General features: G+C 43.1%; 1 protein-coding gene across 2 annotated transcripts; it reads left to right on the top strand.

The window, feature by feature from the left end:
* Nucleotides 1-7,688: 7,688 nt before the first annotated feature.
* Nucleotides 7,689-20,381, top strand: EIF2S2 (eukaryotic translation initiation factor 2 subunit beta). 2 transcript variants are annotated; one of them, XM_059827130.1, is made up of 9 exons: nucleotides 7,689-7,738; nucleotides 12,458-12,638; nucleotides 13,571-13,674; nucleotides 14,690-14,825; nucleotides 15,151-15,251; nucleotides 15,695-15,843; nucleotides 16,761-16,817; nucleotides 17,872-17,957; nucleotides 18,709-20,381. In XM_059827130.1, the coding sequence occupies exons 1-9, from the start codon at nucleotides 7,724-7,726 to the stop codon at nucleotides 18,882-18,884; spliced, it is 1,005 nt and encodes a 334-aa protein (XP_059683113.1). In that variant the 5' UTR covers nucleotides 7,689-7,723; the 3' UTR covers nucleotides 18,885-20,381. The 2 variants fall into 2 exon arrangements, with proteins under 2 accessions (XP_059683113.1, XP_059683114.1); XM_059827131.1 differs by lacking the exon at nucleotides 16,761-16,817.
* The last annotated feature ends 1,737 nt before the right edge of the window (nucleotides 20,382-22,118 follow it).

Raw genomic sequence — 22,118 nt, 5'->3', positions numbered from 1 at the left:
GGGTGTGCATGTCTCTCTGCTGGCACGGCCACAGACCGCACCGGCATCTGCCGGTTGTGCCCGTGCCTCCCTCTTCCCTACGCAGCACCCGTTCCGCAGCTCCTGGTAGCTGCAGAATCCCCAAGGATACGGGGTGCAAGGATAAAAGATAAAGAGGCAAGGTGAGAGAGGAACGTACACACGAACAACAAAGCTTGCAGTCCGGTCATACTGGTAAGTAACGGACTTTCCCAGCGCTCGCCCGTGCTCGGGCAGGCGGCTCCCAGACGCTCCTTCCCCACGCAGGTGCTCTGCAGAGCACAGCGTTGCTGCTGGAGTTTCAGTGGGGACAGACTGACGGATGAACGGTGCTTCAGGCAGCTCTGCAGGAGATGCGTTTTTGTGAGACAAGAATCACAGAATCACAGAATCACTACGGTTGGAAAAGACCTGTAAGATCATCAAGTCCAACCATTACAAAAAAAAAAAAAACAAACCCAAACAAAAACACACCACGCCACACAGCACCATGCCCATCAAGCCAGGTCCCACAATGCCATGTCCACACGCTCCTTGAATACCTCCAGGGAGGGTGACTCCACTACCTCCCTGGGCAGTCTATTCCAATGTTTCACTACTCTTTCAGTAAAGAACTTTTTCCTAATATCGAGTCTGAATCTCCCCTGGCACAACTTGAGGACGTTTCTTCTTGTCCTGTCACTTGTCACTTGGGAGAAGAGACCAACACCCACCTCTCTGCAACCCCCTTTCAGGCAGTTGTAGAGAGCGATGAGGTCTCCCCTCAGCCTCCTCTTCTCCAGACTGAACAACCCCAGCTCCCTCAGCCGCTCCTCATCAGACGTGTGCTCCAGACCCCTCACCAGCTCCGTCACCCTTCTCTGGACACACTCCAGCACCTCAATGTCCTTCTTGGAGTGAGGGGCCCAAAACTGAACAGAGGATTCGAGGTGCGGCCTCACCAGCGCCGAGTACAGGGGCACGATCACCTCCCTGCTCCCGCTGGCCACACCATTTCTGATACAGGCCAGGATGCCGTTGGCCTTCTTGGCCACCTGGGCACACTGCTGGCTCATATTCAGCCGGCTGTCGACCAGCACCCCCAGGTCCTTTTCTGCGGGGGAGCTTTCCAGCCACTCGTCCCCAAGCCTGTAGCATTGCCTGGGATGCAGGTTGGACTCCAGCATATGCGCTCTGATTCCTTCGGTCCCACCAACCTTGCTGATCTCATGATACATCTTGATACAACCTACTATTTTGTTAATGTCTGCAGGGAGATCGTTGTGTTGGTTGATCTCTCAGCTGACGACACAAACAGCTGAGCAGACTGTCTGAAAAGCTCAGTCCCATGCTGCGAGAAGGATGCTGCCTACTGGACATTTGGCATTCAATGTGCAAGGGGATTTCCCAGGCCGCGGGGCATGAAGTGGAGGGAAGAAAACAATTCCTTCTATTTCCTGACTCACAGGTGATTTGGGCTTGGATATTCGAAAAGGTTCACAGAATAAGCCAGTCCAGGAAGAAAATGGTACAAGTGGGAGTGATGATCATTTTAATCTCTATTACTTCTCCCTGCAAAGACAGCCCATAGCCATCATCCCAAGGAACACCAGCATGGAGAAGTGGTAAACAACCTGTCAGGAGCTAAAAGAGACGTATCACTGAGGTCTTGAGCACCAGGGTTAGACCCCGTTTTGGAACAGTACCTTTTCTGCAGTATAACACTTTCAATAAACCCTTAAGGACTATAGTATTTAGGACCAAGTCCCTTCAGGACTATAGTTGGGAGAAACATCAGAAGACGTTTACTAGAGGCTGATGGCCATAAATGCCTGCAAGCTGTGCCTTAACAAGTGATTGCTCCAGGCAGAAAAGGGAGTAAATACAACCACTGGTCACGGGAGTGTGGCTCTCAGGAAAAGAGACTTTATATAACTTTATAGAGGCAGGTTTTGGAAAATAATCTCTGGTCATGAGAAGATGCGGAGTTCTCCTCCAGACCTGAGAAAGCATTTGGACAGAAATGCTTTGTGTACAGAAAACAAAAGAAAATAGGGACTAAAAGGTTTTGAGAGGGAAAAGCAAGGCAAGGATAGACTGGCAGGAGGACTGTAGCTTGACTATCTCTTGGATTCCAGAGAGCAAACATGCTATATTCTTGTAAACAGAATTGCATTAAAGATAATTGACTGTAACTAGAGTTTTCCCCTTTAAGATCCCAGCCTTAGGCTGATTGTTCTGCTAAGTCTGTCAGTTACCATAAAGTTCAACTTTGGACAATAACTTTCACCCTTTTTTATGCTGCTTGTGTCTCTGTTTTTCTCAAACAGCCCAGAAGTGACTATTTAATTTAAACCCACTGCTTAAAATTTTGCCAAGAGGTTCAAACCTCTGACTTTGTGTGCAGTTTCATACAACTGCAGTCCAAGGTAATATTCCCTTAATTGTTTTAGGTTGTTTGAGAGTGATTCTACTCTTTACTCGAGTTGGCAACAATGCAGGATCATTTTTGGAGTGGAAAATTGATTTTAGTATGGCTAATTACAGCACATTCCACTTCCTCATAAAGAATTTAACAGTGCTCTGGAAGTTATTTTCCATTTTTCTCTCAAAATGCTGGTGAACACTCTGCCTCAAAAGAAAGCAAGTATAGAACCTATTTCATTATTATTAATTAATAACTGAAATCAAGAAAAAGGCAACAAATAGCAGAGGGATGGGGAAGAAAATAATGACAGTGAATTTAGCACACCAGCAGCCTAAGCGCTCCTATGTTTTTGTAAGTATTGTGACAAAGAGGAGTAAGGATGGATTTGGAGGTTGGTTTTGAAGTGACTGAGGATCATAGAATCATTCTAGAGTCATAGAGTCATAGAATGGTCTGGGTTGGAAGGGACCTTAAAGTTTATCTAGTTCCAACCCCCCCGCCATGGGCAGGGACACCTTCCACTAGACCAGGTTGCTCAAAGCCCCGTCCAACCTGGCATTGAACACTTCCAGGGTTGGAGAAACATATGGGTGGATAAAAGCATGGTGAAAGACAGAAAGAAGAAAATTTGCACTCAGCCTGAATGATGCTAGACTGTGGGCTGGGAGAAGCCTCAAAAATAGGCATTTTGACCAAGTTCTGGATCCCTTTGGGAAGAGCTTTCACCACTGTATGAATGCACGGATTAAAATGCAAATTTGGCTTTTCAAAAACATGTGTTGTAAAAGCAAGCCCACGGGAAGGGTCTGAAATCCTCCCCTCCCCTTGGGTTTTCAGCTGTGAAGCAGATCTTTCTCTGTCCTCACCCCCAGGCTGGGATTAAGTCCTGCAGGATTCCTCTGACACCTCCTCAGAGGGGTCCTGTTTGTCTGGGCTGCTTTGATAGAAAGTCTTCTTTTTCCAAACAACTACTTTCTTTTCCAAATCTGCTTCACCCATTCTCCGGGCTTCCCTAAGAGCACAGACCTGTTTCTTCCAGATTTCCATCAAGGATTCTTCTTCTTGCTGTTTCACTCTCTTTGGGTGGAAATAGGGCTACAATTCTGTCTTATAGATATCTTAAGTGAAGGGCAGTGGTTAAACCTGTGTCAGTGAGCTTAAGCCCAGCTGTTAATACCACTTATTCCACAGCAATCTTTAGACTAGACATTTTAAAACTAAATTACTTACTGAGAGCAGAATTCAGTGCTATGCATAGACTTAGTAAAAACTGACTTACACAAAACTTAAAGCAAAATCTACTTTAAAACTCAATACCCACGTAAGCCTTAAATTGTGCCTAGACTTACACCAACATCGTGGAAGAGTGAACTTCACTCTGTACAGAAGGAGATGTTTGGCCATCGCCTAACAGTGGCCAGAATGAAATTCTTCCTTTTGCTCCCCAGAAAATCATACAAACACAGCTAAGATCGAAACAGCCATGCACGATTCTATAATCTCAGTTTACGTGCGTAATAGCTACTTAAAATAGACATCTAATGTCTTCAGGTTTTGGCACTGTACGAAAGTATAGCTTCAGCATCACAGGGAGCTCTACAGCAGGGCTCAGAATTCAGTAGGGCAAATTCACAAGGTCTTTTTCTGGAGGGCTGCGTAATACTCAGAGGGAAGACATACAGCCTCCACAAGTGTATTTCACATGATTGTGATTTTCATTGTGCCATCCCCCCAGTTCAGGGGGTTCAGGGTTGCATTTGAAGTTTATTCATCCCAGACTCTGATTGCTCATCACTTTCAGACTGTAACATGGGTAACTGCATAATACTTCCAGTGCACTCAATTTCTGAGCTTTAAGAATCTGAATTTTGGTTAGTGAAGTTAAATTCTACTTGACATGCTGCACCATATGCCTCTTTCTTAATATGTCATGACTGTTGCTCATCAACAAAATAAGAAAAAGAAGACAAAGAAACCTTTTTATCTGTGTGTTTCTGCAAACTCTTTAACCCAGACTGCGCTTTCCTTACCAAAACTCATGCAGGACTTTTTTCCCCCAAGTATCAGATCAAAGATACTAGTTCCAGCTGTTCTTGGCCAACTGTTGCAATTGGTAACATCTAATTAACAACTAAGGCAGCAGCACTCTTAAGTTTCTGGAACTTATTTAATTCACAAGGAAAGCAAAGAAGAAAATAGAACAGGAAAGTCCTGCATCCTGAATAGTCTGTCAGCAGAGGAGGCGAAAAAATCAATATAAGGTGATCTCCCAGGCACGCCTTTGATGTTGCAGTGTCTGCAGCCAAGAGCTTCAAAGACAGCGTTTTGGTTTCTATCTGAAGATGAGGTCGTAACTCCAGCATAGCACTTCCAGCGGCTCCCACTAGCATCTCCTCTGACATTTTCCAAATATTATGTATTATGTATATGCACGACATTATGTTATGTATTATTCATTAGGCAGCCCAGCTGGAGGAAATCTCAAGATTTTTGATCACCAAGTATCTTAAGGTATTTGTCACCAATAATACTTGGTCCCCAAGTATTACTGACAAAGAAAATGGTGACTCTTATTCTAGAATGTATTAACCGATATGTTATGGATGAGACATTGGGGGGAATTATGCTGCTCTATTTGGTACTGCCAAGGCGTGCGGTGAAAGTACTATGCCCAGTATTGGGCACTGCACTTAAGAAATATGGACATAAGTAAGTGAGGTGCAGAAGACAGCAATGAAAATGAGAAGAGAACAAGAAATTATGATCTTGTGAAAAAGGTTGGAGGGGCTGGATTTGCATCTTTTGAAAAAGAAGACTGTGGGGACAAGACAAGAAAGCGATATTCCAACGGCCCATGGGTTGTCACACAGAGAACAGTGGACTTCTGTGTCCTCAGGGGACACTACAACAGGCCTTGGATTAAATCACAGCAAGGAAGATGAAGGAATTTTTTTTGTCAGGCACTTGAACAGGCTGCAGAGAGAATCTCTGTCCATGGTGGTTTTTAAGAACAGCTTAGACAAATGTAATTGGGCGTGATGTAAAAATACAGTTATCCTGTCTCGGGACAGAAGGTTGGTCTATGTGAGCTCTGGGAAGTGAGGTGGGCATTGGGCTGCGGGTCGGACGGTGCAGGCACACTCATTAGCAATCCACACGCTCTGGCTTCATGCCAGTGAAAATTGTTTCGGTGTGAACAGTCTAATATGACAGGGATGTTGAAGCAAACGCTTGCAGCAAAAGAAGGAAGAGGAATTTGGTGGGAGACCACCTTCAGTGTTACAGCAACACCGAATGTGTCTGCTCAGCTTATCAACAGCATTTTGTGCCAGGGGAGGTTCAGACTGGATATTAGGAAAAACTTCTTTCCTGAGAGAGTGGTGAAGCATTGGAACAGGCTGCCCAGGGAGGTGGTGGAGTCACCATCCCTGGAGGTGTTCAAGGAACGTGTGGACATGGCACTGCGGGACATGGTTTAGTGGGCATGGTGGGGTTGGGTTGATGGTTGGACTTGATGATCTTACAGGTTTTTTCTAACCTTAATGATTCTGTGATTCTGTGAAATAACACCTGCCTGCAGTACCTGAAAATCCATGGTATCCCTGAGACATAACGGCAGGTGAGAAAGACACAAATGCTGTAAATACCCAGGGAAATGTGGTGGTATTGAAGCAAGAAAGGAAAGTAATCTTTTGAAGTTGAGTTTCAGAGGTTTAACAGAAAAATATTTTAGTCATACTGAGAAAAGCTAAAACTGATCCTGTCCTGGTGCCTACTATGTCTCCACACTGGTGGCTTTGCATATGGACTATGCTGGGTGTCCTCATTTTCAGCTGAGGCAAGTAAAAAAGATAGATGACAGGAAGACCAAGGATAGACAAGATGGGCGGTCTTTTCTTGTAGGTGATGAAAAAGGTAAGTGTGCATAATCTCCTGCTAGCGTAAAAAGAATAGTACAAGTTTACATCACATAATGGGAAGTTATGAGACTCCAGGAATGCAAATGGTCTGGAAATATGAAAATGTAAAACACCCTGTAACAGTGTTTGGGCTGATGGCTCTGTCTGCTTTAACACTGAATCTTGCATGAAATGGATGACCTTTTAATTTCAAAGAGTTGATTGGGAGGCAGAATTTTAACATGTACTTCGTGGTAAGTAATTCTGTTGTGTATTAGTGCCATATTCTTTTATTAGCTAGTATTAGGGAAATGGAATGAGGAAGAAGGACCAAGGGATTGGAGCATCTGAAATATGACAAGAAGCTGAGAGAGCCTGGATTGTTAAACCTGTGGAAGAGAAGGCTCAGGGCAATCTCACCGACATGTATACAGAGGCTTTATTGTGAAGACGGTGGAACACGTTGTCCAGAGAGGTTGTAGTGTCCCGATCCTTGGAGATATTCAACACCCAGCAGGACAAGGTCCTGAGCAACCCTGGCTGACTCTGCCTGAGCAAGCAGGTTGGACCAGACACTCTCCAGAAGTCCTTTTATACACCACGGAGTCTACGATTCTGCAGGAGGAAGGAAGGTCTGCTTTTTTAATGATGGACAAAGCAGTATTGCATTTCCCCCCTACTTTGATCAGACCACCCACCCAGTTCTCTCCCTCCTGTGCCTCAGCTCTGCCACTTTCTGATATGTATTCCTCCTATTCCCTTCATGCTTTTGTGTTCAATAAACCCGGAAAAGAAATGCTACCCTTCCTGGGCCCAATAAACCCCGGGAAGCGGCGCCCTGTGAACACCAAGGACACCTTCAGGGCACACAACCCTGACTTCGTAGGGGTCCTGCCGCCGTTCCCCCCGCCTCACGGCAGCAACGGTCGCGGCGGCCACTGCCCGACTGCTCCACAGGCCCTTACACAGGGGAACGAGCCCGGAGGGAGGTGCCTGCTGGAGCCGCCTGGGTTAGCTCGGGCATGCAGAGGGGGAGACAGCTGCACCCGTCAGATGCCAACCCGGGTGTCGGCCCCGCATCCCCAGCGGCGGGGAGAGGCCGGGCCAGGCCGCGCCCACCGCCACCGCCGCGGCCGCCGCCGCCTCCCGGCTCCCGCCCGCCGCCACGGCCCAGTGGCGCAGGCGCAGTTCCGGAAACGACAACTCCCGCGAGGCGCCGCGGCGGGGCGCGCAGGCGCGGGACGGCTGCGCAGGCGCGGGGGAGCGCGGCGCGGCGCTGCGGGGGAGGGGAGCGCTGATGCAAGAGGCGAGCGCGGCGGTCGCGAGCCACGGCTGACCGCGTCCCTCAGCGCCCGCCGCTCCGCCCGCCTCCCGCACCGCTCCGCGCCCGGCCGCGGCCATGTCGGGCGACGAGGTGAGACCCGGGCCGCCGCTCCCGGGGGAGCCGGGCTCGAGGCCTGCGCCGCGGCCGAGGCCGCCGCCATGTGGGAGACCGGGCCTGAGGCCTGCGCCGGGCAGCGAGCGCGGCCTCCGCCCTGGGGCAGAGCCGGCGCCTCGGTGCTCGGGCGGGCGGTGGCGCACGGGTCCCGCAGCCCTGCCGGGCGGCACCCGCCGCTGCCCTGCTCGCCGGCATCCCTGAGCAGGGGGGCTGCGGCCGCCTCTGGGTGCGCGGGGCGGAGGCCGGGCCGGGTGGGGGGCTGGAGCCTTCCCGGCCTCTGCGCGCTGCGGAGTCCCGTCCGGTCCGCGGCTGTGGTCTGGCTTTGCGTATCGTGGGAAGGCCTAAAACTCGCCTGGAGCTCCCCGTGTTCTGCCGGTGCCTGCCTCTGGCAGAGGGAGGGCTGGGGAGGAGGGCAGGTTTCCCCGCCACCCCTTCTCCAACGTGTTTCGCGCTCTTTTAGCGAGATTTAGCGTTTAGTCAGTTTACTTACCACTCTTTGGAGCTTTAATATCTTGTCTTTTAACCCCGGGAGCTAAATAGCTACATCTTAACAAATGATAACTTCAGGTTTTCCGGATCTGATGGTGTTGCTTAGGCACACTTCCGGGGAAGTAGATACACTTGTCTCTGAGAAATTTTTCAAGTATTGTAGATACCGTGTATTGGTACCTTTACTAACCTTATTTCAGTTGCTCTCATGGCAAAAAGGTAAGCTTTGCATGTATGAGGTTATAAGCACCCTGATGGATGACTGTGTAACCTGTGGGAAACTGCACTGGCTGAATCCATGAGATGGCTGCTTTTGGTCTTGTATCTTCTTTCTGGTGTTGTTTAAAATACATGTGTGGTTTGTTTCCTTCCGAGCAAAATGATCACAGTAGTCTTGGAGACAGGCAAGTCATAATTTGTCCTGTATAATAAAGGAGAACTAGTGTAATTACTAATTGTTTTAATGGTAGCTGAGACTGACTTATTCAGCTACTTTAACATCTAGAACATACTGCATTTTTATGCCTGATTGTGTCCCTGGAATTGCAGTTCTCATGTCTAGGTTGTACTCTCGTTCCAGAAATTAGGACCCAGGGATCCTTGTGTCAGATGCTTTCTGTCTCAGGTGGTCATAGGACCATAGAGCAGTTCATCTGGAGTTTCCCGGTTTGGATTTAGTTTAAGTGTCAGTAAAATTGTTTTTCTTGCATAATGCATTTGTTCTGACATTGAGGTGATATTAGGAATATCTAGTATAGTAAAGTTACATTTCTGGATTGCTGTATGTAGCAGATGGACAGAGAATAAAGATGGTAGCAGATACCACAGTTGAACTGTGTCACTGTTAGATCTGGCTGGTGTACGCGTGAGAGTGAGTGAGCTCACATGCTTTCCAGAACTTCTGTATGTCTGGTTGTTAGGAGCCAAATAGTTTGTTATTGAGGTAAGTTGGTGAAACTTTTTGAAGCCAATGATCCTATAAAGTTGAGGAGGGTGGAGACACATGAAGACAGATTTGCACCTTAAACTGGTATAGATGTTACAAAAACTTTTTTTTGTTGCATTGGACTGTAGCTTAAAATTTTAAGAGCTGTATACAAATATGAAACTCCTTTGTAGAAACATCTACTCTCTGAGTGCTGCCCAGAAGTGTGGCACAGCAGAGGCAACACAGGCCCTGTTTGCTAGGGGAAGCAGTCCATTAACATCTATTTGCTTTATTAAAAATTCTACTCTCTCTACGTATATATCCTACTAGATAACTAAAAAGTTCTTCTGGCCCTGTAATTTTATGAAGCTCCATGAAATAATGTTAGAGAATGCTGTGTTTTGAGCAGCCAGAGGGTTTAGGTGCAGATTGGTCTTAATAATTTTGTACTCCATCGTAGACATCACCTCAGTGTAGTGTAAGGATACCTGAACTAACTTTATCAGCGTGGAGTTGCTGTCTGCTTTGTAGACATGCCAGTGTTTATTCAGACTAATGAAATGGTATTAATTTGTGACCTCTGTTAGGACCCCCAGCATTTGCCACTGTTACAGCTGTTTAGAGTAATGTTGGCTTCTGTCTTGAGAGTTGCATTTGGACTATGAAGCTTTGATTTTTATTTTTTTTTTCTATTCTGTTCTTTCACTTGCTCATTTTCTGTAAGCTGGGATTTTGACTATGTAGGCATGAAATAAGGAGTAGATATATGGAGCTGCATGTGAGAAAGAACTTTGTGGTCTACAGAAGAGAGAACCTCATATGGGAATTTGGCTCTGAGAGCAGAAACAGGATGGAAATTTATAACCATTTCTACATGGGAAAAGCATAGGGTTTGGTGTATTTGGCCTGGGGGCTACAGTCTCTTCAGTAGAGGGTCTGCAACTTTGTAGAGTTTTTCAGTGCTTAAATGGTGTCATAATGCTTCAACTAATCAACGACACTGAATAGAGAAAAGAAATGGAGAAATTTCAGAAATATCTAGCTCAGAAAGGCAAACCACAGAATACCCTGGTTATCAGGCTGGTTAGTTTATGTCATGGTTTGTTAAAGCCTGTGTCACCTAAGAGTCCTGCTTAGTTTTCATTGAAGCTCCTGATGAACAAAGTATTTCAGGCATAGACCTCCTTCTCCAGTTGTGGAACTCTTATATTAGTTTCCTGAGAGCAGTTAGCATGTTATGGCTAGGTCTTAGGTTTGCAGAAGCTTGGCGTGACCTGACTGGATGGAGTAGACCTTCAGAGCCGTGCTCTGTTCAAGGCCAGCTACATTGTTTTTTCAGCATTAAAACAGCCTCCTGTGTCTGGAAGTTGTCCTTGTGTGTTAACTTGAGTTTTGTGTGCTACTACTGAAGACACGTTCTGTCTCTCGTGTCTACAAGATACACTTTATGGTGGTTCAGGATGAAAGATGTCTTTTTTGTCACAAAGAGAAGAGTGATTTGGGGCAGGTGGGCTGGTTCCTTCTTGGAAATTATTTCACCCCATCTAAACATAATCTTATGTTTGCTTAATCATGTGAGAAGATATAAAACTCTTCAGAGTCTTGCAAAGCTTCTTCCTTGAAATGAGTCATGGTCTTGAAAATGGTGTTCCTGTGCTTGTTCCCAAAGCTGTGGTCTCTTGCCTATGCAGGCGGCTTTCCTGCCCTTTCATCAGACTGTGGAGGTTACAAGAGGAAGCCAGCAGACAGCGTAACCGGTTGTGCACATTCTTTGATTACGGCGCATGATTCATACATGTGTCTAGCTCAGCATTAGAGGGAAGCCCTCTGACAGAACTTTTTTCAAAATTGTTCTAGCACAGTATGTACGACTAAAGACACACCTAAGCAGTTTGAAAGCTTTGAGCTTCAGTGTCCCACATATGTGGACACTTTTGTGATGCTGTGCTTCAAACACCCATATGTGCGGTTTACTGCCTTTCCGCAGAGCTTTTATGAAACATGTAAGTTCCAGAATATCGGAAGAATATCACAAGAATATCACGTGTAGGAGAGTAAGAAGGGCAAGGAAAAGATTGCTTGGGGGGGGGGGCGACGGACCCCAAACTTGCAGGGTGGAACGAAACAAGAAGTTGGAGAACTGCTACTTTGATGAAATGGTGGTATTTTCGTGAGTGAGGGTATTCATGATGCTGAATTCTAACTGTCTGTGAGAACACTCTTCAATTACTAGGTAAGAAAAACTGGAGGAAGAGCCTCATTATGTGTCTAAAATTGTTTGATGTATTGAATATATACTATGGTGTGAAAATGTGGCCAGATATGTGTAACAAAACTGATCAATAGCTATGATGTCAAACTTATATCTTAGGTGAAAATACAAAGAGGCATTCCTTTGTTGGAAGACTGAAGGGCTCATGTGTTAATTATCTCAGGTCTGCAGATGGTAAATAGGTTAAAAGTGAGTCTTGGGGTTAGTGCTTTCTTAACAGTCAGACTAGGTGAATTCAGCTTCTTCACTGGCTAAAGAACTCATTAACAGCTTTTAATCACTTGGTCTCTGAGCTTCAGTTTCCCACCTGTGGGGGCGAAAAGGATGAGGCCTTTGCTACTTGATAGTGTTGGGAGCTGATACAGGTCTTGCTGTATCACCAGCCCCTTCTAGGTTTCCCCCTAGTCCAAAGTATTCTTGTCAAGAGAGTTGTTGGTAAATCTTGCCTTCTAATAAATCTGGAAATTAATGTGTCTCACAGATGGAAGTACAAAGTGTAACTGACGTGTAATCAGGCTCTGTGTTATAGGTGTGCTTAATTTTTTTTCTGATGCTGAGTGGTTCAGTGATTTCTTCACTTAGTCTTATTTCAAAATTTGAGTCCATAATGGTAATAAAATGGAGAAGTGGCTGGTAGTTAGTCTGTCAAAGATTCACAGCTTTAATATATTTTCAGCTGAACTAATGCATCGATGGTAGGAAACTTGGACTATTGTAGGAAAAGTAGCAGAAACTCTAAACTGTCAAGCAGTCTTCTCTTGTAATTGGTCGCATCAGTTAGGCCTTGGGACAAGATCTGTGATGTTTTTAAAGAAGCCTATGTAATCGCTGTTTTGGGTCAGCTAATTTGTATTACATTGTTACAGATCTAGAAAAATCCCTAGTTGAGACCGAAGCCAAGGAACAGTTTGCGTAACTGAAGGAATGTTGAGAGGAACTTAAAGGTGTTACAAATATTAAATGGTAGGTGATTATTACGCTGCTAAGGAACTCTTGACTTTTACAGATGATTTTCGATCCCACTATGAGCAAGAAGAAGAAGAAAAAGAAGAAGCCCTTTATGTTGGATGAGGAAGGAGGGGATACACAAGCGGAAGAGACTCAGCAATCAGAAACAAAAGAAGTTGAACCAGAGCCAACAGAAGACAAAGATGTTGAAGCAGATGAAGAAGACAGCCGGAAGAAAGGTAAAGTGAATCCACATAGATAAACTCTCAAAGGTAGTTCTTCTGTATTTTGAGACTACAAGCCCCACTTCAAGAATTTGGCATCACAGTGTATAATGCTGGGGCCCTAGTTTGTTTAGAGGCTTGTCAGTAATACTCTGCTGCCTGTTTGGAGGGCATATTTCCCTCCTGCTTGAAATCATGTTCACAGACATCCAGCAAACTACCAGTGGCTTATGTAAATTCCACTTTCTTGACTCAGTCTTTTGTGTGAGGCAATGAAAAGATAATACCTAAAATAGTTAGCACGAAGTTTTAAATCTTCCACATGCAATTGTTGCAATAATTCCACAATTATGGCTGTTTTTCATTTGAAAATTAAGTAATAGTGTGAATAACAGAAATATAATGAAAAGGATTTCTAGTTTTTGGACAACTGTGACTGTGATAAGTAGAGTGGTTTTTTGGAATCTTTCAGGAAATAAGCTTGTGATTGTGTCTATAACCTTGCTTTTTAAATTGAGGCCAATGTCATTTCAAGATGACCTGATTCAGGGAATGCTGTTAACTTAAATCCAGTTTGTTGATAAAATTGGCTCCTGCAGTAGACCAAAGAAACTATACCTTCCTCCTACAGTTTTGTTTTCATTTTTTTCAAGCATCTCTACTGTAATGACAAAAGTGGCTAGTTTCTCTTGTACAGCAGTAAGAAAGATTAGGCACCTAAAAAATAAGAAAATGCAGTTAGAAGATGCAGAAACTGTAAAACAGTACTGAGGTATTTGGGGGCAGAGGGAAATGACCTCTTTAAAACCTGAAGGATATCTGTAGGGGCTGCAGACCATTGCTTATGTTTTACTGTAAAGTTTTGAAGATTTGGACATAAATTAGAAACCTTAATGTCTAAATGGTTTCTACAGTTATACTTCTTTTGGCAATCCTTTGTTTTTTAGATGCAACAGATGACCTGGATGATTTAAACTTCTTCAATCAAAAGAAAAAGAAGAAAAAAACAAAAAAGATATTTGATATAGATGAAGCAGAAGAAGGCGTAAAGGTTTGTTAGCATAACTACGCCATGTTGTCTATGGCTGAAAACTTTCTTGCTTTCATTTTCTTGGGATTGGCAGTGCAGGAGTTGTTTCGAGTCTGTCATTGTGTCTTAGTGCAGTTAATAATGAAACTTACGTTTCACTGTGCCTTTCAGTAGGTTCTGCTGAACATGTTGCTCCTGCAGGGCTTTTTGCCCAGAAGTGAAAAAATATAACTGATCTGCACAATGAGCAAGTAATTCTGCAATCTGTAGTAAGGGTTGACTAGCATCAAGGTTAATTGTCTTTTGGGGTGAGAGAAGTGAACGGATGTCAGAAGCCACGCACCGAATAGTCCTCTAAAGGCCAGCCCTTCACATAAAGGGTGTATATCTGCTTAGAAATCTGTTTTAACTCTGCTGTTTTCTTTAGAAATGACTGGCTGCTGTTCTGTGTTCCAGAAGGTGTACAAGATGTTTTTACTCTTAAGTTTTATTCCAAGTCGTGTTTTTGTATCGCGTGTCAGTGTAACTGGCAAGCCCAGAGAGCAAGAGGACAGAGAAATGTTACATTATGTGTAAACCTCTTCTTTGGATTCTGCCTTTTGGGGAAGAAAATGTCCCTCTCATCTGCCCCAGATAGGTGAAATGCTTGCTCTGTGTTCTCTACACGTGCAGAATTGTGATAACAAACTGGACTGGCTGCAGGTAGCACAGCTTTGCCTTATGTTATTGTCTGGCATGTAGGGTGTTTTGTTCCCTTATGCCCAAAAATGGCTGATCGCTTTAGCTAAGTATAGTGTGACCTTGTTCTTGACGAGCCAAAAGTTAGAGCAGAAGATAAAAATCTAGCCCTACTTCATGATAGTAGTACAGTGCTCTCTTCAACGTACTTCAGTTCCGTTCTTATCCGTTATGTTACAGGATTGCAGTGGACAGTGCTAGTCATCTACTATAGTGTGCTACTAGTATTATTTCTAATGCTGTGCAATGGACATTTGTGTTTAATACTGTAAACTATATTCTCATTATTTCGTTGCAGGACTTGAAAATTGAAGGAGATGTGCCAGAGCCAGTAGAACCTGAAGATGACCTTGATATCATGCTGGGCAATAAAAAGAAGAAAAAGAAGAATGTGAAGTTTCCAGATGAAGATGAGATAATGGAGAAGGATGAAGGTAAAAGTATAACCTAGCTCAGTGAGGTGTTGAAAGTGAAATGTAGTCCCTGTTGTAGGTGAGTAAGTTCTGTTCAAGTGCCTTTTTTGTTTCAAAATTAATTTTGCTACCTTTACTACTAGATTATTTATCAGAAAAATGTTCTATAAAAGCACTGTATAAATTTGCCATAACTGCTGGTGTCCCTTGTAGGCAGACAGAGAAGACTTAGAGTTGTGTCCACATCTTAGTGGAATATTCTTTGATGTACCTTTTAGAAATGGTGTAAGCGTGAGGTTAAAGAATGTTTCTTTTCTTAATGAATCCCAAACAACTTTCTTTACAGCTTTTGAGGATGAAGATAGCAAAAAAGATGATGGAATTTCTTTTAGCCTTCAGTCAGGACCTGCATGGGCAGGCTCAGAAAGGGACTACACATATGATGAGGTAATGTTCAAAAGACTCTTAAAAAATATTATCCATGTTGATGTGCATCAGTAGAGCGGGGCCTTATGCTCATATGTCCTATTTCTAACTCAAAATTAAAGGTCTCGTAGTCAGAAGCTCATGAACAGAAAAATAACAAAGCACATCTTTTATCACAGTTAATTTTCATATAGGGCAATATTAGTGATAGTTAAAACACCTCTGCAAATAGGCTGAGGTACTTGTAGATTATGAAGTAAACCCTTGGGGAAAGAGCTTTTATATTTTGCACTTATCAGAACATTTTTTTTAAGTGTGTGTTCAAAGCATATGGGGAAATGCTAATGGGCAAAGACAGTCTAATATTCATTGTCAATGCTGTTTCAGGTTTTTTGGAAGTGATGTACTTAATTTGAGAAATGCAAGATATTCATGTTGATGTGAATCCCTTTTTTTTTTTTTAGTTGCTCAACAGAGTGTTTAACATCATGCGGGAAAAAAACCCAGATATGGTAGCTGGAGAAAAACGAAAATTTGTCATGAAGCCTCCGCAGGTTGTGAGAGTAGGGACCAAGAAAACATCTTTTGTCAACTTTACAGATATCTGCAAATTGTAAGTTTCCTCTTTAGATTTCCCAGGAATAGCAGATGAATGCACTTTGCTGTGCTGTTGGCTGTTGTGTGGAATGCATGCTTTCTGGCGAAAGACTATGGCAAACCAGGAGTAAACTGAAAGCTATTTCAATCATACTGCTCATTTCTTCTACATTTCTCTGTGAGAAGATGTTTATGAAGATGATTTGTTGAGATAATTTCTTATTTTATACTTAAATTATGAAAATGGTAGGCTTGCTACATGGGTCTCATGGACTGAAACTAAACCTATTGCTTCTGTGAGTTCACTGGCTTCTATCAAGTCTGCAGTTGGGTCACCAGTGATTTTTATTTGCAAATCTTGGGCAGGGGAGTGGGGAAAGTTCTTTCTAATTTGAGCTGTCTACAGATACTATTCTCTTAGTAAATGGTATGGAGTTCAGTAATTTTTTTCCCCACTGTTTTCTGCAGTGCTTTCTATGTCTCAATTATTTCTTGTGAAGCCAGTTCTATTCTTTGTGGGCACTTCTGGGAATGCATATCTGATTTGTTTCTTAAGTGTGCCAGAAAATTGTCCTGATGAAATCATACTGAGGATCTGGGTAGTATACTGAAGTGAATTTTTAATGGTAGCTAGTAATGCTTTTTTCAGGGAATGGCAGGAGGGTGGGAGAATAAGAAAACCTCAAATAGAAAACTTATTTTCAATAGTTGCTGTAATTGTGAGTTTGGTTTGGGGGGGATGGTGGGGTTTTTTTGCGGACTGTTCAGCTTTCTTGTGCCCTCAGTCATTGTCTGTCTATGCTCTTTACAGACCCTCTGGCACTGCCCCCTTTTAAACTTGGTAATTTAAGATTGTTTTAGCCGGCCAGTCCTGTATAAATATCAGATTTCTCTGAAGGGGGAAAGTTAAACATATCCTTACTTTATTTTTAGATTACATCGTCAGCCAAAACATCTCCTGGCGTTTTTGTTGGCAGAATTGGGTACAAGGTAAGGCTACTGGGCTATGTATGTGCTTATGCATGTCGGAAGCAATGGCAACATAGTTGACGTCTCATCAAAAATTCTTGGGTTTAGGTCTGTATATATGTGCTTGAACATCAGGCTTTTCTTCCCTGCACATAGAAGCTGTGCTGGGTGATTAAAGAGATACCATCTTAGGGAAGAGGTATAGAGGCAAACTCTTAAGTCCCAGGAAACAGTCTGGATAAGGGTTTGAATTCCCTTTTTGGGACCTTTCTCAAAGATGCTCTGATAGCAAAGCTGTTTGTCAGAATCAGTGAGGATGGCCCTGTGGCTCATATTAGCCTGGGGCAGATGATAGATACCTAGGGAAGAGAGAATGCCTGACTGCCTAATGGCAAGTCTTGTGGGCCTGTAGTTAGTTATTCTGCTTAATGCTGCCGTTAAATCCGCCTGTCTTAGCATAAAAACAGTGTTGATTTTATATGCCTCTTACCAAAGATCCCATGCTGTCACAGTGTACTTTCTGGTTGTCCATTCATTTCTCTGTTGTAGGCTACAATGTTGTTATATGTAGACATAGAGAATCAAGGAATCTAATGGCAACGTGTATATAACAAATGCCCATTTGATTGGGCTTTGGCGTGTTTTCAGCTCCAGATGGCTTAAACAAAAATTTAGAAACCATAATGTGAAAAAACCACTCAACTTACTACGTCAGAACGGCTAGAAGAGGATCTTACTAGTCATATTAGACCTTACTAGGGAGTTGTCTTGGTCACTTCTGTGAGATAAGCAGGTGTTAATTCTTGATTCTGTAAAGTTCTTATGATTTGGTAGCTTAACTACGAGGCTGATGTCTGCTGGAGTTTGCTTTTACTGCAGTAAGGGTTATGCTTGGGCAAAACTTCCTGGAGGTTTTTAAGTGCCTTCAGAATTTTGCATTTTTTCCCACAAAGTAATTCTGGCTTACTCTTACCTTGAAGAATGCATCATTATCTTAATCCATGTTCCTGACTTGTTTTAACACTTGACGTCTTCTGCAAATCAAATACTCAAATTAATTTTTCTTTTAAATTAGTGGCTCAATAGATGGTAACAACCAGCTTGTAATCAAAGGAAGATTCCAGCAAAAACAGATAGAAAATGTCTTGAGAAGATATATCAGTAAGTATAACTCCCTTTTCCACTATAGATTTCTCTCAGGCCCCTTTTGATGACCAGTGGCCCATGTATGGCCCCACATGTATGTGCATGCTGTGGAGATTCTGTGCTAAGAAGCTACAACTTTGCTGCAGTGTTATAATGGAATAATGCAAGTACAGGTGGTTCTACCATGGTTATAATAAGCACATAGGTTGTACTCTGTCCTGGCACTAAAACATGCCGAGGAAAACAGTAAGAGCATTTGAGAATTGCTTGTTTTCATCTGACTTTCATTTCTTGGCTTTGAGGACTATGGAAAATAACAGTAATTGTTAATTTTAAAGTCTGTTGTACATGTTAATTAACGAATACAGTGTGCATGTCACTGCTGGTCAGAGGACTCGCAGCTTCTATGTAACAAAAACCACTGCTTTAATGCTGTGTCTGTACAAGAGTTGCTGACGCCTGGGAATGCTGTTTCAGCAGAGGATGTTACGGAACGTCAGTGGGAAGTCTTAACTGGTTGTTATTTTTAAAACACCAGTGTCAGTTCATAATGTACCATATGAAACCAAGCCCTTATTAACCTGGGAACTAGGGGGAATTTTCAGGTTGCCTCAACCTCTGTGGTTTTCATAGTAAGCCACTTCTAAGTTAGTAGATGCATTTGAACAGCCTTTCAAGACAGCTGTTAAACTAAAGGCTGAAGAAGTGGTGACTTGTCCACTGGTAATGCATTATCTTTTAACTGCAACTTAATTCTTTTCTGCAGAGGAGTATGTCACCTGTCATACGTGTCGGTCACCAGACACAATCCTACAGAAGGACACCAGATTATATTTCTTGCAGTGTGAGACCTGCCACTCTCGCTGCTCCGTCGCCAGCATCAAAACTGGTTTCCAGGCTGTCACAGGCAAGAGAGCACAGCTCCGTGCCAAAGCTAACTAGTTTGCTAATCAACACTGGATTTTGCAAAGTGTTCTGGGGAGATATGACTGGACAGGTTTACAATCTGAATGGATTTACCATTGTATTAAAACAAGATTGTAAAAACTACAAGAAATTTGGCTTTTGATTGATTGGTCTGAAATCCTTGCAAGATGCAGATCCTCAAGCTGTTCACATACATTTGCTCATTGAATATATTTTACCAACTGTAAGGAACGTGATGGGAAAGGAGGTGCTTTTTAATCCGTTCAGACTTCTGTAAAACACAAGATAAATTAAAGATACTATAACAGTGAGTGTCTTCGATTTGGATTTTTCCTTCAGTTTCCTCTTTAAACAGCTCATGGGAATGGTTGGCGTGTTGTTCTGCAGATCACGTCACTGAACTGTGTCCAAGACCCAGAATAAAGTTTAAGATAAAAGTTATTTTGCTTTTATGTAACAAGCTTATTTTTAGTTGGGCTATCATTAAACAGAGAAACCAGTCACAAAAAGTCACGGGGATGATATACTGACATGAGAGCTGCTCATGCTTTTATAGCCACATTAATACGGGAACGCCTTTTGCACAGGAAGTGACACCAGGACATGTCGATACTGCTTAATTGGGCAGAATGTAGCTCTGAGATAGTTCAGACACCATATTGATGCTGAATCTTAACATAGAATTGATAAACTGTACTGTAAGCTTTCATGGTGTCATAGTACTAAATTTTGCAATTTCTAATAGAGAAATGTTTGTATTTCTTAAGTCCTGCACTCTTCACCACTTTAAAAAGAATCTAACTAAATGCAGCCAAAAAAAAAAAGTATAGGTAACGTCATTATATGATGGCTGCAACACACTGTCTTATATGAGTCTTGAATTTACAGAAGATACTGCCAAGTAGTTTGAGTTCCAAATTAATACATTATGCTTCTTGATCATAACGTGCACTTCTCTCTGCTTAGCAGTCAGTATCAGCAATCTCTAGGGGACACGCATAGCGCTGTCCTAGCTAGTTTTTCTAGTGCTGTAGAAATTTTGTTACAGCTGCCAAGTACAAAGGTGCAAACGGGGAGTGAGGGCCCTCCCGAGTACCGTAAGGGGGTACAGTTTTCATTTAATTGCCAAAATGGCGCAGGGTGTAGTAGCTAAGGATAAGGTGGATAGTAGGATAAGGTGTAGTAGCTCAGGATCCCAGGCGTCCATCCCTGCAGGTAAGCAGAGTAGCCTCCTCCCCAGAGAAAACGGTGGTCATTCTGAATGCAATTCATCAAATATCAGAAACTGAAGGGTTTCTACCAAGTTTTAATCTTTGTATGTATGTTAATACAGAACACAGACTTGCTGGGAAGTCACTTACTTGCTATTTGAAAACTCGACAGCACTGTAAGGCAAAAATCAAGGTTTTATGGTTGGTTTCTTAAAAGCATTTTGGATTTCAAGTGAGCTATAACAATGTTGGATGTATGTTTAAGTGAATAAAGCCAGGATCAGTGCCTCTTGTAACATTATTGTTGTATTCTTGTTTTTTCTCTGGCAAACAGGCATTCCCCTCTTGGAAGTAAAACTTTTTGGAGAAGTGCTAGTTGCCTTTTTGTTTCAGTGACTTGCTGTTGGGACATACTGAAATAGCTGAAGAACAATGATACTTTCAGGTTTTAAATGCTTGCTTTTTCCTGGGTCAAATACCTTTAACATACTTACCCCCCAAAAAAAACCCAGTATGGCCTTGAGCTGGTGCTGTATTCTAGTGTATTAAATACAAAGTTTTGACCTCAGTATATTTGGAATAAAAAGATCAGGTTAATAAAGGAATAAATAATTGTTCAAACCCATCATCTGTGAGCTGTCCTGGCTCACAGGAGAGCTTTATAGGTGTATTTTATAGATCGATTTTGAGTCTGTGCATGAAATCCTGAAGGCATTGTTTTGATGACTAATATTTGAGTGAGATATCTTGAGCTATACACTCTTAATTTACCCGTGGAATAACCTCACTGACACACGAAAAGTCTTCTGTGTCTGGGAGCAGATTTTAAATTTTTTTAAAAAGCAAACCCTTTTTTCCAGTGTACATTCATAAAAGGAGTACAGTCTACCACAAGTGGTGTATGAACATAAATGCCGCTTGCTGCTTGTAAGGCAGATGTAAGTTTGAAGTGCAGTCGTGTTCAGAGGCAAAGAAGTAGAGATTTGCACTTCATGCTGAATGTAAGTAAGCTGCTTAAGGATGGAGTTCTTAACAGAATAAGGTGGTAGCTTTGTTTACCTCGGGCCTGTGTGCAGGCATGTATTTGGAAGCGGATAGAACTCTGTTTCTCCATGCTTTTTTTTCCTCTCTGAGCTGAAAAGCGGCTGTATGGTGCTGATGGAGATGTGGGAGCCAGATTTTTTTTAGGTGCTGAAGGACTGCAGAGCCGAATGGAATCCCTGTTTGAATGGGTTGGGGAGGAGCCTGGCAGCCAGCAAAGAGCAAAGCAATGTAGCTGGGTTGCTCCTCTCCACAGCTTCTGCCGTGCCCAGAGTTCTCTTACACCTTACCTAAGTCATTTAAGCTGTTGCAGGTCTGTTCCTTTCCAGCAGTAAAGATGCAACACATCTTTCAGCCCAGAACATGCAAAAGAAAATCTTCTAAGACTTGTCACCGGAGGTCCTAGAACTATACAGAAGTCATGTTGCTGTTAGTCAGCCTGAAATTTACTGATATCCTTGTAAGAAGAATAATCTCTTTATAACTCACTTTTGCCAGGTAAGTGCTTTTATCTCTGTTGCGTAGTTGAAGGGTTGGAACTCAAAGGGTTAGGTGACCTTGTTCAGGTCACCAAAGTAACCAGTAAAATGAAAACAGATCGAGTTCCATGGTTCAGTATAGATGCAGTGGGATCAGCTACCTTCAAGGTGGTGTGGTTCTGTTCCGCTGAAATAACTGTTTACTCTTATGAAAGTAAGTGAGATTAAACTCTTCATGGAAGCCTCTGGCCAGAGCAAGGATTTAATCAAAGCAGTAGTATTTTTACAACCAGAAATGGTGTGAAGAAGGAGAAGCATTTTTCAGAAGTTTCCATTGAGAGTGGGGGATTTCTGGTTAGCACTGTGCATGGGCCATCATGCCCTGTGTCCTCCAGACGTGTACACCGCACCCTAAAATCCCTGGTTTGTGTCAATTGTGGGCCTGCTTGACAGGGAAACTCGGTCACCTAAGATTGTAAGCAAGGAGAAGAAAAAGCAGACTCAACGCTGCTGCTGCT

This window comes from Gavia stellata, chromosome 20 (genome assembly GCF_030936135.1).
Source record: "Gavia stellata isolate bGavSte3 chromosome 20, bGavSte3.hap2, whole genome shotgun sequence".
Classification (NCBI taxonomy): domain Eukaryota; kingdom Metazoa; phylum Chordata; class Aves; order Gaviiformes; family Gaviidae; genus Gavia; species Gavia stellata.
This window is presented reverse-complemented; position numbering and strand designations above follow the sequence as displayed.